At 38.3% G+C, this 17,328-nt stretch overlaps 1 protein-coding gene across 3 annotated transcripts in view; it reads left to right on the top strand.

Annotated features, from left to right (window-relative positions):
• Positions 1-16,972, top strand: part of LOC126161966 (uncharacterized) — a 227,959-nt gene extending 210,987 nt beyond the window's left edge. For all 3 annotated transcript variants that reach the window (XM_049918153.1, XM_049918152.1, XM_049918151.1), the window contains exon 11: positions 13,932-16,972. In XM_049918153.1, the coding sequence (XP_049774110.1) occupies positions 13,932-14,723 (792 nt within the window). In that variant the 3' untranslated portion in view covers positions 14,724-16,972. The remainder of the gene's footprint in view (positions 1-13,931) is intronic.
• The last annotated feature ends 356 nt before the right edge of the window (positions 16,973-17,328 follow it).

Here is a 17,328-nt window from a genome sequence, read left to right as displayed (position 1 = left end):
TAACAGCCATCAAATAACCTGTACTAATTCTTGAATCTTGTCCGTGTCCATATCACAACTGCATACAATGACTAACATTTCCTCACAGCTAAGGTGCAAGGTGATGACTATCACTGTGGATAACAAGAGCACTATTCAGATGCAATGCAGACTGAGTCCTGAAGTGGCGTACTGAGATACTGAGTTTAAGATATTGAGATATTAAGACAGCTCGGTTGGCAGTGGCAGCCTATATGCATGCGGCCCAGGGTGTTATCAGCATGTAGCCTGGGGACATGTCTTGGTCTTCTATTGTCATAGGTATGCTTAGTTTAGTGCCTGTTATACAATTTTTCTTATTGCTGACTAGTATGCTGGTGAAGGTGTACACCAGCACATTCTTTCCCCTCAAAATGCTGCACTGTTGTGATGTACTGGAGATGTGAATGACAATGGCTGGGTGGGGGGAGGGAGGGGAGGCAGGAAGCTGGATGTAGTGATGAGCTGGGAGCCGTACTTGTGGAGGGTGGTGTACTCCTGGCTGTAGCCCGCCATCTGGCTTGTGAGAGCAGAGGAGCATCTTCCCAAAAACACTGCTCAGGATACACGTTCAGTCCTGAGGGCATCTCCTGGGACAATGACAACAATGGCACATGCAGGTCCATTGATTCAGGTAGTAGCAACAGCAGAGATGAGGGTACGACAGCCACTGACTTCCTCTGCGGTGCCATGATGGCACCAGTGCACGGCTGTGAAGGATGGGTGGTCCCTAGAGGTTCCGAATCTGAGGAAGAATAGCAGCAGAATCATGTGGCAAACAACAAATGCAAATTTGATTCTGGTGATGGTACTATGAACCATCAGGACCTGCAGTTAGATACATATTTGTGCCAATGTGTTTCTGGATCTCTCCCTATTCTCATCACTGACGTTGGCCAAAAACTCTATAGAGAACGTGGTGCAAAGTGATACTTGTGGACCATCGGCAATGCTGGATGCCATGGTGGGTGCAGCAAGTGAGGCAGTGTTTGATGACAGTGACCATGCAGAAGGTCCACCAGTGATGGTCCGTCACATGAGTGCGAGCGATAGGAGGTGAGAAAGAGTTGCAGTTACTGTTCCCATGTGTGAAAGGTGTGAAGCTTACCATCTGCTGTTTAAAAGTGTGTACGAAGCGTTCTGCTTCTCCATTGGACTGAGGTGAAACAGAGCACTTGTTAGATGATGAAAGCCATTTTGTTCACAAACCTGTTAAATGTAATTGATGTGAACTGAGGTCTGTTTCCATAACAATAACTTCAGGCAATCCTTCAAATCCAAAAAATTGAGAACAACACTTGCTTAATGCTATGTGATATAATAAAGTTTATAGGCAGTGCAAATGCAAACTTGCTAAAAGAGTCTACCACTATGAGCAAACGAGTGTTCCAAAATGGTCCTGCTAAGTCTATGTGCACTTGTTGCCATGGGAATTGAGTCTTAAGCCAAGCTGAGAATGTCTGTGATGGAGCAGATTGGTTTTCTGTGCATGCGCGACACCATGACATCATCTGTTCAGTGTAGGTGTCCATGCCTTGCCGACTGTTTAGTGCGAACAGTTCCCCAGTGTCCTTGGTGAAGCAGCTGTAACACATCCTTTTGCAACATTGTGAGAATGAGCACATGTGATTGTCCACTGTCAAGAGTGTACTAAGAGCACACCTTGTTGTACTGAAAGGTTATGCCGATGAGCAAAGTATCGGCACACTACTGAGTTCTGAATACTGTTCAATGAGCGAGGCCAAGACATGTGAATGTAGTGTAACAGAATCTTCAGATTAGGGTCCCCTTCCATGCCCTGTGCAATTTTTCTGTAATTCAGTGGAAAAGATTGCAGCAATTCAGAGGCCTGCATGTCAATCTGGCAACAAGATGCATCAGAGGAATCAAAATCAGAGTCGGGGCTGATCGGAAACAATGCTGTGCTATAGATCTGTACACGAGTTCGTACTGATACTGGGGGAGAAGCAAAGCCCACTGTTGCAATTTTTGAGCAATATGTGAAGGAACTGGCTTTGATGGGTGAAACAAGGACTGCAAAGGCTTGTGATTTGTCACTAAATAGAACTTGTGACCATACAGATAGTGATGGAATTTTGTCGCACGATATACAATAACAGGAGTTTCTTTTTCAGTTTGTGAATAATTGCAATGAGCTTTAGTTAACAACTTTGAGGCAAAAGCAACAGATCTGCCTTTCACACCAATTCAGTGCAAAAGCACAGCACTGATTCCATAAGAGCAAGCATCTACTTGCAAAATCACTGGTTTGGCAGGATCAAAATGTACTAAACATCTGTCACTGAGCAAGGCATTTTTCAGTTTCTGAAATACATTGTGACACACTTTGGTCCACACAAAAGGCACATTTTTCTGATGTAAGTGTTGCAATGGAGCCATGATATGTGAAGCATTCATAATGAAAGCTACGTAGTATGCCAACTTGCCCAGCACTTACTGACTGCAGTTCAGATACATTGTGAGGAACAGCCACGTCATGAATTGCAAGCAAATGAGATTTGAGGGTAGTACTCACCCTGACTGTTGATCACATGACCTAAGTATTGTAGTTCTGTCTGAATAAAGTAACGCTTTTCGAGATGACATTTGAGTCCTGCATTTGACAACACTCAGGAAAGAGTACACAAATTGGCAATGTACTCCTCTGGCGTATGACCTGAGATGACAATATTGTCCAGGTAGTTCGAACAGAACAGCACTGTACCAAGTAACATAAAAAATGGTGGATGTGGAGGCACTGCCGAAGAGCAAATGCAAATACTTGAACAGGTCTAAGTGCGTCTTAATAACAAACACTTTCTGTGAGTCTTTATCTAGTGGTATCTGCAAATAAGCATCATGCAAATCTGTCTTAGAAAAGTAAGGGCCTGCACCAAGCCTGCCCATAAGTTCCTCAGGGTGAGGCAATGGATAAGTGTCAATTATTGACTGTGGATTGACTGTAGTTTTGCCAAGTCAATGCGAATTTGATCAGAAGGCTTGGGAAACAAAACTGATGGACTTGCCCAGTCACAGCTTGTGACGGAGAAATCACACAATTGTATTGCAATTCTTTTAATTCACTGGGTACTTTGTCTTGTAAAGCAATGGGAATGGACTGAGCCTGTAAAAACTTAAGCTGTGTATTGTCTTTCAGGGTAATGTGCACAACAAAATTATTAGCTTTTCCAAGTCCATGAGAAAAGAGTTCAGGAAATTCCTTAAACAATCTAGCTACACTGTCTTTTGGATTAAAAGCACTCACTGAGACTACATTGTCTTCGATGCGGCCAAACAAGTCCAATGAATCTAAGCCAAAAATGGTTTCACTGTCTCTTGATTGCAACACAGTAAATTTCACTGCCCTACTGTGAGATTTGGAAGTGGCGTGCAAACTACACTGTCCAAGTACTGGGATTTCCTGTCTGTTGTATGCAGTGAGGTGCATGCTAGATTTTGATAGGTGTGGGGAACCTAACTGTTTGTATGTGGCATGATTAAGCAAAGCTACAGAAGCACATGTGTCCAATTGGAAGTCAACACGATGGCCAAAAACTTGTAATGTTACAAATAGTTTGTTGGAATGGCATCGCACTCCACTTGGGTGAGATGAGGGCACAACCTTACTTGGATTACTGCTAGAAACTGTAGTTGGTTTCGAAAACACTGCACACACAGAATAAGCATGAGACCTGTTGTTGTGAGAGTGGACAGAATTGGCATTCTTTTGCCATTGCAAGCAAACTGCCTGGACATGACCTTTCTTTTCACATGAGTAATGTCATGTTGCATGACAAGGAATCTTGCCACTCATAGTGAGCAAAACAGTGATGACAAGACTTCACTAGATTTACAGGCCTGGCTGCTTGTTTACTAGGCTGTCTGCTCATCTGCGTGTGTGCGCTCCTTCTGGCAACTGAATAGGGCAGTCGCGAGCGATATGCGACTCGCATCAAATGTATTGGCAGCTGTGGCACTGGAATTAATTGGTTCTAATATTTGCAACACTGGATGCAGCAAAGGATCTGAGTACTTGAGAATCTGTTCCCTAATTCTGCTGTCAGGGACATTGTATGTGATCACATCACGGATCATCATGTCACTTTAAAAGTTGCTACAACCACATTTGAATTTACACTTCAAAAATAGTGGGACAATGTAATCAGTATACTACTGATGGTACATCTCTTCTGGCTTTTTCTTAAGGCAAAACATCTGGCTGCCGTGACCTGAATCTGTTGTTTGTAATACTGACTTAATGCACTCACTACTTCATCATAGGGGAGTGTGTCTGGAGATAATGTAGGGAAGAGCCTTTGAATTAAGCAAAACACAGGGGTTCCTGCAATAGACAGGAAATAATGAGATTTCACAGTACCTTGAATTCAATGGACTTGACAGTGGGCCTGGAGCTGGATGAGATATTCAAGCTGTTCCTCTTCTTTTTCATTGAAATGCTGAAATGGTGGGATGTTGTTTGGTGGCACTTGTTGAATCGGTTGGTTGGATGGTTGGGCAGCTAACACAGCTTGTGCAGCAAGCAATTGCTGTACAGTAGACAGCAATGTGGTGATCTGCTGGTTCTGAAACTGAAAAATCTGATTTATTTCCAGAGCAGGGGGCAATGTAGCCATTCTAACGCCAACAAATTACAGCAAAATATGAAAAGACAAATAGAAAAGCAATGTGAAAAGCCTTTAAAAATAGTAATAGATTAGTTCTGCAGCTCCCCTCCTTTAATACATGCAACAAAAGAACAAATGAGCAAATAGAATCAGTGTAACAACAGTTCTCCTGCAGCAACCTCGAACACATGAAAAGCAACAAAACTTGTTGATCAGACTCATTGCCATTTGTTGTGGTTGTGCTCTCGTGTAATGTTTTGTGGCTCCTGGCTGGAAGGGGAGAGGGTGCTATTATAGGTGTGTGGTCAGTTTCCTCACATTACAACACAAGATGCACATGTGGTTAAAATACACTTTATTACAGGAACCAAATGGAGTACTTAACTTCCATAATGTCCAATCTGAAGTTCTGTGGTTAACAGCAATCGAATAACATGTACTAATTCTTGAATCTTGTCCATGTCCATATCACAACTATATACAGTGGCTAACATTCCCTAAGGTGTGAGGTGATGACTATCACTGTGGGAGACAAGAGCACAATGTGACGTATTGAGATGTAACACAAACTGAGTCCCGATGTGACATACTTAGGTACTGAGATTAAGTTATTGACAGCTCAGTTAGTGGCGGTGGCCTATATGCAATGCTTCCCAGGGGACATTATCAGCATGTGGCCTGAGGGCATGTTTGGTCTTCTCCTGTCATAGGCATGTTTAGTTCAGCACCTGGTTTACAATGTTTCGTAGTGCTGACCGGTGTGCTGGCGAAGGCATGCTCCAGCACAAGGAACATGCAAGGAACAATTTATATTCTGTATTTTATGAATAATCCACTAAAATGTAATATGTATTGTTATAATTACATATCTGACTATTTTTATTCTGAATGAGACTGCTTTATAATGAATTCCATACATTATATAATGTAATTTTATTTTATAATTTATTCACTGTTGTTTAATGTACTGTTATCTATCAATATTATTTTTAATTCTTTAAATTCTGTTTTTAACAATTAGAACATTGTACCAAAATCTACATAAAGCCCATACGGAGCCACTGTTGTATGCTCAGTTTTGCTTGAAGTATTCATGCAGCAACAGCGACAATCAGTTAACACGTAATCAGTTCCAAATGGCACACGCTGTGCCAACTTTGTACAATTGTACTCTGAAATAAACAAAACTTAAGCTCAAAACAAAGTGTGCCATGAATTAATGTGGCCATTACAACAAACTTGGTCAGTATTTGTACCTCCATGATGTAGATTTATTCTTGTTTTCTACAGCAACTGTAAAAGAGTTCAAAGTCTCCAACATGAAAGTCAGGAAGAGGGGTGGGGAGAAAAATTCACCTGGGACCCTCAGCAGCTCTTCATAGACAAGCTGGGCCATAGAGCAACTGATACCCTCGTGTGAGGCCAAGAAACATAATGGCATGTCAAGGCCATCTTGAAAGTATGGTGAAGGTGCCCTACTATCTCATTACTGGTGAGGTGGTAGCTCATAGTACCACTGTACCACACTCATACACATGCATAATCTTGTCAAACAAAAGGCAACCAAATTGACTACCTTTCTCAGTACCAATAATCTGAGGGGTGCCAAATCATGAAACCAAGAAGTAAGCGTGGTCTGGGCAATGGAGGGAGCAGAAATGTTTGTGACCAGAAAAGCCTCAGGCCACCTTATGAATCTATTATTGTCACTAGGTAGCAGAAACCATAAGAGGGGGGGAAGGAGGCCGACAATATCCAAGTGGATGTGTGAAAATCTTCCTGAAGGGGATCGCAAAGAAGAGGGAGGAACAGAAACATGGCAAGCAGTTTTTGAAGACTGACATTTGTAACAACCACTGCCAACAATCCCTTTGCAGCACAGCCTAGATGACCTTATCAGCCACTAATTTAGTGCTATCCATGATACCTCGGTGAGACAAGTTGTGAAAAATGTAAAAAATGTAGTGGTGTCATTTAGCCAGAATAAGGGGGTGAACATTTTTGCAACCGTACCTTTCTGTGAGTACCTTGCAGAGAAAGGGGTTCAAGACCAAAATCAGTTGATTATCAGATCCTGGTGACATTGACGAAGGGAGGGATCTGGATCTTGATCAACAGCCAAGGCATCCCAGCCCAGTCAATAGCTGCAATCAATGCAATAGTTGGTGGTGACGTTGTCCTGGACAGAGATGTGTCAGATGTCAGTGGTAAATTGTGCAATGAAATCTGCCTGCTGACACTGACACAGGGAGCTGAACTGTATGACTTGGTGCAACATTGATGTAAGAGTCTTGTGATTCATGAACACAGTAAAAAAAGTGTCCCTCAAGCCACACCCAGAAATGCTTGATGACCAAGTAGATAGCTGACAGCTCCATATCAAAAGCACTCCAACATTGCTGTTGTGGTGACAGACCTTTTGAGAAAAATACCAGAGGTTGCCAGGAAGATTAAACACATTGCTGCAAAACATGGCAATCTGGCTTGTGTCAACCATTGAAGAAATGGCTGCCATCGCAACTGCATGTATGAGCAATGTGGAATTAGCAAGTGCATTCTTCATGGAGTTGAAAGCAGTTAAGCTTGTGGAAGTCCACAGGATGTGTTGTTTGCCTGATGAGTTTTTGCTAGTTAGTAAGAGGTTAATAAGATTTTGAAGGGCGTCCAAGTGAGGCAAATGATGTTTGTAGGACATACTGGAGACCTTTGAAGATGGGTGACAGCTACATAATGTCATTCACCTTTTCAGGCAGCAGCATAATACCAGCATGTGAGACTGTGTATCCAAGAAACTGAACCTATTGTCTGGCAAATGTGTATTTCTCTATATTTAGTACAAAACTGAAATTCTGTAACCTCTTGAACACTTGATGAAAATGTTGGTGGTGCTCATCATGGCTCTTCAAGTAGATCAGAATATCATCCATACAGCAAAAGGTGAACAGCAACCCATGGAGGACCTCATACATAAAGTGCTGCCAAGTTTGTGTGGCATTATGTAAACCAAAAGACATAGTGTTGTGTTCAAAAAGTCTGAATGATGTTGTAATTGGTAGTTTTATGTTTGTCCTACTTGGCCATTGGACTCTGAAAAAAAGCTTTGGTGCAGTTGTCAACACTGAGGACACATGTCAACCACATTGCTGTTGAATCAGCTCTGTTTGGCACAGGGTATCCACCCAGGATGGTACGGGCATTTAACCCTCTGTAATCACCACACAAATGCCAGGAACTATTCCTCTTTTTTTACCATGTATAGTGGCAAACTCCATGCACTGTGAGATTGAACCACGAAACCATTGGAAAGAATCTTATTAAATTCTGACTGACCTGAAGACAGCTCATTTGGAGCAGGCATCTTGGCTTTGCAGCGACAAGATGACAAGGGTAGTGGGAATGAAATGTTTAGTTAAATGGCAGCAGTTACACCTAGCCAAGTCTGGGCCTGTAAGCACCAGAAATTCCCAAAGCAGCCAGAGGCCAAGGTCGTTGTCAACTATCACACTGTTGGCTGGAAGAGAGGGTGTATCAGCAACACACTTGTCTCATGTAGGGGCCATGCAGTGTAGCTGTTTGGAGGCCACTCTCAGTTGTTTGGAAATGGTGGAGATCAGCCAATGCAATTAAGCATTGGCCTTATGCAACAGCATGATGGAACTCTGTTCCTCCTTGCAGAGAGCTTGGACCTCCAAGATTTGCACTGTCATCAACTGACAACTCCCCTGTAACCCAGTAACAGCGGTGGAAACATCTGTACAAGCAGTAGCAATAGCATCAGCTTTGTGTCCAAGTTCATCTATTGGAAAGATCTGTGAAGGCTAATAAAATAGCCCTACATGCAGAAGTAAACAATGGAGCCATAACAGTTGAGAGATTGTTCTGACAGTAGGACCTGTCCAACCAGCACACACAGTGAATGGAGCACTTGGGAGGGAGAACCACTGACATTTGCCTTACCATCAATGATCTTACGCAGCTGTAATTCTGGCAGCAGCACAAAATGACGCAAACTTGTTTCCTTTAGAACTGCAAAAGACTTTTGATGGAATATGTATGCTAGTTGCCCACTAACACTTAAGTCAAATTATGCAGTAACTATTGTAAATTGTTCCATGCCAAACATGCCATGGAGACAGAAGATGGCTTCCACTTCCATTAACAACAATTAAGCACTTGTAGTAGGCCAAAAGGAGTAATCTTGATGTTCCTATTGGCAATGTCATTTCTGTTGCTTGTAGTCATTGCAGATGTTATAGTAGAATCTTGCTGTTGAGTCTGAGTTTCTTCTTTTACAGAAGAGAAGTTGGTGGAAGCCATGTTTCGAACGGTTTGTAGCTATACACTTGTATAAAATAATCTTACAGTTCTGGGTCACCATTGTGGGAAATTTATAATTTCCTCTTCAATAAAAGGATGTATAATGGATGTCATGAACTGTACACTTTATTCTTACAACTAATACACATTAACTGAACACATGTATAGACTCCACAGAGCAACACAAACATAGAACCAAACTTGACTGTCAAAGAACAAAGGTACAAAGATCACACACACTTTACAAAAGATCCTATAAATTCAATACTCACATAGTTTTGCGTACATTTTTCTTATTGTCTGAAGACGCCACAATGTATGTAATTCATGTTCCTGAAATCCATATTGAAGGGGACCTCAGGGATGTAGAAAAGGAAGAGATGTTGAAACAACCAGATCGGATAATTCCACTTGCTCTAACATAAATACTATTTTTTTTCTTTTTGTTTTTGTTATCTAATTCAAAAACCATATTTGCATGAAATCTTAAAATTCTGTTACATGATTTATATTTTGGTCATTAACGTTCAAAGAGTAATTCACACTTGATTGATTATAATATTTTAAATATTCTGTATATAAATATTTTTCTTGAGGAAATCTTCAAAATTTAATATACTGGAGCAGTAAAATCATGGGCACTTATAAAATCTGACTCCACTAATAAATGTTTTTTCAAGACTGACATACCTCAGCATAAATCCTTGTTTTTCTTCTTGTTAAAAATATTTTATCTCCTTCAATGTTCGGTAGTTCAGGAAATATTACTCTTCACAAATATTGTGATCTGAAGTAACAAAGATTTTTGGAATTTAAAATGTAGACCTTTAAAAATCCATTACAGTCATTTTGTATTCCTGATTTCCGTATACATAAAATATTTGGTATTACTGAGAAAACATGATGAGTTTTGCATAGCTAAAAATTTACTTCTAAAAATAGCAGTAGTTTAATGGACACAAAGCCAAAAATGAAACACAATAACTTCATTGCCAAATATAAATTAGTATTGCAAACAATTCCTGTCTTGCAAAAACCTGTATTTCAACATTATGTAAAAATTGTCTTTCGCAAATCTTTAAATGGACATTCGGTATAGTACCACAATCAGACATTGGTAAGCCACCTTTGATGTGTCAACAACCAGCAATAATCATCACTAAACATTTATTTAACATCAGTCACTGGCAAGCTATAGCTATGTTCAACCAGATGTTGCCAAACACCTAGTAATTTTGTTTTATTAATCAGAATACAAGTAGTTTTGGAACAGTCATTGTAAATTGACTCTAGTATAATCAGGTTACATTCCATGGAGACTATGTGAGTTACTGATCTCATTTTGAAGAAAAATGGTCATTATGTTTCTGTGTTTGAGAGAAAAAAATGTACATTGGTTGCAGTTTATACATTGAAAATGTCACCTTGGTTATTGAAAATTTTATTTCACAAATGAACTACAGAGAAAACATTTTGCATGAGGCACTTAAAAACAATAACTTTACAACATGCAAATCTTCCTTCCTCTGATCCTAACTGAATTGGTCCTCAAGCATGTGGAATAAGTAAAAAACTTGAAATTTAATTCATTTAAAAGTTAACATCAAACTTTTCACAAACATATAAATGTGTGTATACTATAACAACAAAAAAATTAATTATTGATGAAATGATGTGTCTGTTATGTGCGGATGGATATGTGTGTGTGTGCGAGTATATACCTGTCCCTTTTTCCCCCCAAGGTAAGTCTTTCCACTCCCGGGATTGGAATGACTCCTTACCCTCTCCCTTAAAACCCACATCCTTTCGTCTTTCCCTCTCCTTCACTCTTTCCTGATGAAGCAACCGTGGGTTGCGAAAGCTCGAAATTTGTGTGTGTGTTTGTGTTTGTTATTGTTTCTATCAATGTACCAATGCTTTCGTTTGGTAAGTTACAGAATCTTTGTTTTTAGATATATTTTTCCCACATGGAATGTTTCCCTCTATTATATTCAAATTATTTAATTGGATAGATAAAAAATCTGCTCACCAAGCAGCGGCAGAACACACACATAATAGACTGTTGTGGTTGGCAAGCTTTTGGAGCCAGGGCTCCTTCTTCAGGCAAAAGGGTTGAAGGGGAAGGAAGAAGGGTGAAGGAAAAGGACTGGAGAGGTCTAGGAAAAGGGGTAGATTTTGGGAAAGTCACCCAGAACCGCAGGTCAGGGGAGACTTACTATATGGGATGAGAAGGAAAGACTGATAGTTGGGGACTGCATCAGATGAGATTTGAAAAACTGAGAGCTTAAAGGTGGAAGACAGGGTGATATACAAGACAGAGATTACTACTAAAACATCGTGCACAAGTTAATAAGAGTGAGAAGCTAACTGCATTGTAAATAAGGGAGGTGGGAGGGGGCAATGAAAAATAGACGGGAAAGACAATGGAAGAAGTAGAAAACTAAAAGGGAGTGAAGCAAACAGTAGTTCCAGTGAAGAAAAGTTGAGACAGAAGAAATTAACGTAAATTAAGGGCAGGTGGGTGGTGAGAACAAAGGACATGTTGTAGTGCTAGTTCTCACCTGCAGAGTTCTGAGAAACTGGATATTGCTAGTTGCCAGTATATACCCTCTGCCTGTGTCCATTCATCATAATTGAGGGTATAGGCAGTCGGTATATACTGTCAACTCGCAATATCCTGTTGCAGAGCATGCTCTACAACAAGACATTCGTGACCTCGGCATCTGTTTCAGCACATACACCATCTGGATTCTTCCCCCAGACACGAGTTTCACAGAACTTTGCAGGTGGGAACTAGCACTACAACATATCCTTGGTTCTCACCATCCACCTGCCCTTACTTTACATTAATTTCTAAAATTTCAGCATTTTTTTCACTGTAACTACTCTTTCCTTCACTCTGTTTTAGTTTTTTATATCTTTCATTGTATTTCCTGCCTATTTTTCACCACACCCTCCCATCTCCCTTATGTACAATTCAGTTAGCATCTCACTCTTATTAACTCTTGAATGATGTTTTAGTAGTAATCTCTGTCTTGCATATTACCCTGTCTTCAATCTTTAAGCTCTCAGGTTTTCAAATCTCATCTGACGCAGCCCCCAACAATCAGTCTTTCCTTCTCATCCTCTATGGTAAGTCTTCTCTGACCTGTGGTTCTGGGTGACTTTCCCAAAACCTACACCTTTTCCTAGACCTCTCCAGTCCTTTTCTTTCACCCTTCTTCAAATGGTTCAAAAGGCTCTGAGCACTATGGGACTTAACATCTATGGTCATCAGTCCCCTAGAACTTAGAACTACTTAAACCTAACTAACCTAAGGACATCACACAACACCCAGCCATCATGAGGCAGAGAAAATCCCTGACCCCGCCGGGAATCGAACCTGGGAACCCGGGCGCGGGAAGTGAGAACGCTACCGCACGACCACGAGCTGTGGGCTCACCCTTCTTCCTTCCCCTTCAACCCTTCTGCCTGAAGAAGAAGCCACTGGCTCCAAAAGCTTGCCAATCATAACAGTCTTTTATGTGTGTGCTCTGCCACTGCTTGCTGAGTAGATTTTTTTATCTATTCAATTAAATATGTATATACTATATTGCACTACATAATTCTTAGGTTGTTGTAGCCATGTATTGTCTAGTTGTAGTCTCAAGAATTTAACCAATCAATTTCCTTTATCTGCTTATCATTATATTTAAGTCATAAACTGGGAAGAAGCTTATTAGAAGATATGAAGTATATATATGTATATTTCTAAATATTAGCAACAATGAGTAAGATGGAAGCTGCTTACTAATATCCTTGGCAATTTAATTAACATGTTTTTTAAAACTAAACTTTTTGTGCTATTTATCTGCTTCATCTGCAAACAGAACACAGTTAGCACATGGCAGTGTTATTGACTGAAAGGTCTTTATTTCACACAAGAAGAAGTAAGGATCCTAAGGTGGAACCTTGTGGAATAGCAGATATAATTAGTCCCCAATAGGATGCTCTAATAGCATAGTACAGTGAATTTTCCTAGTGGCACAGTTGTTTCCTGTTAGTGAGAATGTTTTGAACAATTGAATGGCGTTTCCTATCATACTATAGTATTTTAATCAACTTAAAAGCATTTAATGACTTATGCAGTCAAACTCTTTGACAGATCACATAAAAGTACTAGATTGTAATTAATTATCTAATGAATTAAGTACATTCTTGCTGTATATATTTTCAGCGTCAGAACCCTGTAGGAATCCAAATTATACTTGTACAAAATTTTTGAGGATGCATACATAATTGAACTTGGCAGAAGTTTGATGATGTTCTTTTATCTCTTTTATTATATAGGAACTTGATTTTGGCATGTTTCAGCCAAATGGGAAGCATTGTAGTGATGAGCTATGGGTTACATAAATAACTTAATATCTCACTAAATCCAGAAGAACAGTTTTTATTTTCCTTTGTTGATATTTTGTCTTATCCACTAGACATTTTTCACTATTTATAGATTTTGTGCTGGATATTACTTCTTCTGCTGCAGAAATAGTCACTTTCATGTTACTGAAGCTATGTGTAATGACTGCTCTAAATTATTTTATGGCAGAATTAACTGAGCCCGAAAACTCCATTTTTTCAATACTAGTAACAGGTAAAAAATGCTTGTTATAAAGTTTTACAGCACACAGCACAACTGTTGCCAATGTATCATTTACTTTTAAAGCTATGTACTACTCCTGTTCTCTGACTCTATCAGTGTCCTCTCTCATTGTATCCCATATTGCCTTTTTTTTGTTGCCTGGTGTATGTAATATTTTTGCTTGTAGTGCATTTGTTTTTTTGTCTGTGTTACATTCTTCAATATTTTACAGTATACCTTGAAACAACACATAGAAATTACACTACAGATGTTTCTGATTGTGATTTAATTGATTAAAAATGTTTTGACAATGATGCTGACCAATCTCAAGTTGCTGTTGTACTCTGTTTCAGAATCCATTGGTTTGGTACAACAGGGCAGTTTCAGAGGTGGACTACATTGCAGTTGTTTCTGCACTGTCATCTCTAAATAAAAGCTGTTCTACTTATAACAATATTTTTCAAATTGGTATGACAGTTGTAGAAGAAACAATAAAGAAAAGTCCTTCAGCTGTTAAATTTTTTAATATTAGTTTTCCATATAATTTGAAAAATGATGTCCCAATTAGAACAAAGTGTCATGAAAATTTCCATTTGATGAAACAGTTTGATGATATGGTTATATATGTACACAAAAGTGTGAGCAGTGTAAGAGGACAACCTTTAAAATTAAAAGTGCCTAAAAGAGTGAATAGATGGACAGGATACAAGTCTCTTCCAGATTATTTAGAGCTGTGTAAGAACATTGAGACCATGAAGAAATTAGTTGCACAAGAAGAAAGTATTAGCTTAAGTACTACAGAGGATAATTTTGTTATGAGTGCTTTTCTTGAGAGAACAGTACCTGTTCATAATATTGCTGAACATATTAGTAATATCACAGAGAGATCAGTTTCTGCTCCTGCCCATAATATTGCTGAACATATTAGCAATATAACAGATGTTCCTGTGAAAGAATCAAGAAGTGATTTAGATCAAGAATACCAGAGCTTGCAAGAACTACTTCAAAGAAATGAACACAGTACCCATTCCTCAAGAGAAACTGTTGATGGAGATTCTAAGCATCTTATAAATACACATGCTTTCTCAAGAGATGCTTTTGTTACTTCTGTAGATAAATTTCTTGACCTGGATGGATTACTGTAAACTCCCATAACCCACAATCCATTCAATTTAAGGCCAGTACAATACCAAAGAAATGTTTCTCAGATTTAATGTTCACCATGTAGCTTAGAGTCATGCTAATTTCTTATTGTACATATCCTGATCCCACATGTGGTTACTTCCACATTGTAGTGTTGCATGTAGATTCTGCATGGCTTTTAAAGAAAATTAATTTATATTTGTGTCCAATTGTGTCTCCTTTCATGTTCATTAATACAAAAGAGGAAGCCTGAATATTGTTTGCCACTAATAACAATCTCTATTTTGTCATTGTTTCATACTCATCAGCCATAGACTTTCTGGTTACACTTAGATATTTATTAGGCAATGTAACATTTTATTAATGTCTCATGTGAATTATATCAACTATAGTTTTGAAATTACTGTCAAATGTATGTTTCAAAGAGATTTTTAAATTTAAAAAATACAAATCTTTGAATTGTGATGGCATTTCTCCTATTTTTCAGTTCGTTTTTACTCTGTTATGGTTTTGGATTTTTTTCTTAAATGGTTTGAATTTTTGCATTATTTTTATTTATTTATTTTGCTCAGTTTGTTCAGTCACAATATCACACTAAAAATATAAACAAATTTTGTCTCAAATAACTAACAGTTCAAACAAAGCACACCGCATGCAAAACTTTAAGCACCACATACACATACAGAACTCTCCAACTTGGAACAAATTTCTGTTAACAGCATTTTTTAAAAAGTATATAAAATATATTTTGCATCAATAGTAGAGTGATATAGTCACAGAAGCAATGTATTTTACTGGCTAAATGATAAAAATAAAGTAGTAATTGTATTAACTTGTCGTTAAATGAGTTTCTAGATGGAATATGGGAAAACATCAGCAAACTGGAGCCTGTTAGAATTAGCTTTACATTGGTAGGGTACCATGATTTTAGCAGTTTGGGGTTAAAAAGTAATTTTTATGTATGTGGTTTATTCTTAAAGAAGGAAGCACATGATTTAAATTTTCCAATGAACTACTGTCACAACCAGGAAACCTGATGCTGTTTATGTTCAACTCATGAAGATGAAGCAAACCAATGCCGTGATTGCATTGCATACTGATTATTGATATTATGATATTCCTAGTGCAGCTATAGATCTGAGCTCTCTACATACTTGTTACTGTACATCTGTTTTGGCATTTTGTATATGTTTTGTTCTTTATTATATTAAGAAAATTGTGGCATGAGAGTGTTATGTGAATAATGTTATTGTTTATGGCTGTTTGTTTGGCAAGATTATCAATTTTCTTGTCAAGTTCTTTACTATAGTGATCGTTTACCACAGGAAGTTTATTATTACATCTCTCCTATAATATTTTTCTAGTTTTTGAGCAATATTTATGGTGTAAACAGCAGAAGTGTTGTTTCATTTATGGTTCTGAAAATTGAATTGTATGCAATAGTAATTTCTTATGCATGTGTGTTTTTTGGGTATAAATTTCTTTCGCTGCAGCTGTAAATGCTGTAGTATACTTGTAAACAGATTGTGGAAATATATATTTTTCTTGTTTTACAGGTGTAGTACAACTGTTGTAGATTACCAATGGAATGCTCCCAATTTCTGTTTTATCATTGAAGGTGGCATAATTTGAACTGATATTGGGTTTCTAGGTATTATGTTCATTCATATAATTAACTGGAAGTAGTTTCAGAGAGTTTATATACTGTTGATCAAATATTGACACTAGTTTAATCAAAGAGAAAATACTTTCATGCTGTATACTATAGTATATCATGGGGTATTTGTGTCCTGCACTAAATATGTAATAGCTTAGTGCAGTTTTATCACTTATAATGTCGTAAAAACATCTACCTGCTAGTATTAGTTTCTTTATATGCAGTGGTTTTTCTTTGACATCCACCAGCAGAGCATTTCCTGTGGTAAATCTCAAAGCTCCCACAAGTGTGTGCATAATCAAACTGTAATATATCCAGTTTTTCCAAAACATTTTGGTTTTTACTGTAGCATAAGTACTGCAGTGCAGAGTACATCCATATTATGTTTGGAGCTTATTACTGAGATGTAAAATATTATAATTTGGGGCTGTTTACCAAAGTCAAATTATTGATTCAATAAATTGCTGATTTTATTACAATTATTTATAAGGTTAAAAATATAAGGGATCTATCTCAATTGAGAGCCAAATATCACTCTCAGCAGATGAAAGTGAAATATTGTACATAATATGTCATCTCCAATCAACATATGACTTTGGGCGCTAGTAAATGATTTGTCAAATACAACTGCTGTGGGTTTTATTGCTGGTATATTCAGACCAATATCCAAGAAGAGTTTGTGATGGGATGATTACATTAGCTATGATACATGTTGTTTTAGATCTGTGTGGGGTGCAACAAATTGTAGATAAGTTGATATATGAACAGTAATCAGTACAGGAACAGTAGACTACAGAAAAGTGGAGGGTTAGTGTTAGTATGCCACAGTAGGTGTTGATAACTTGCACTGATCATTTGTGATGATCACTTCCACAGATGGTGATACAGAGAACAGTGAAACAAATGTAGTTCTATGTGGCTGGTCATGACATAGTTCAAAATAAAGTTCA

Source organism: Schistocerca cancellata, chromosome 2, assembly GCF_023864275.1.
Source record: "Schistocerca cancellata isolate TAMUIC-IGC-003103 chromosome 2, iqSchCanc2.1, whole genome shotgun sequence".
Classification (NCBI taxonomy): domain Eukaryota; kingdom Metazoa; phylum Arthropoda; class Insecta; order Orthoptera; family Acrididae; genus Schistocerca; species Schistocerca cancellata.
Note: the sequence above shows the minus strand (reverse complement) of the source record. Positions and strands in the feature narration are given on the sequence as shown.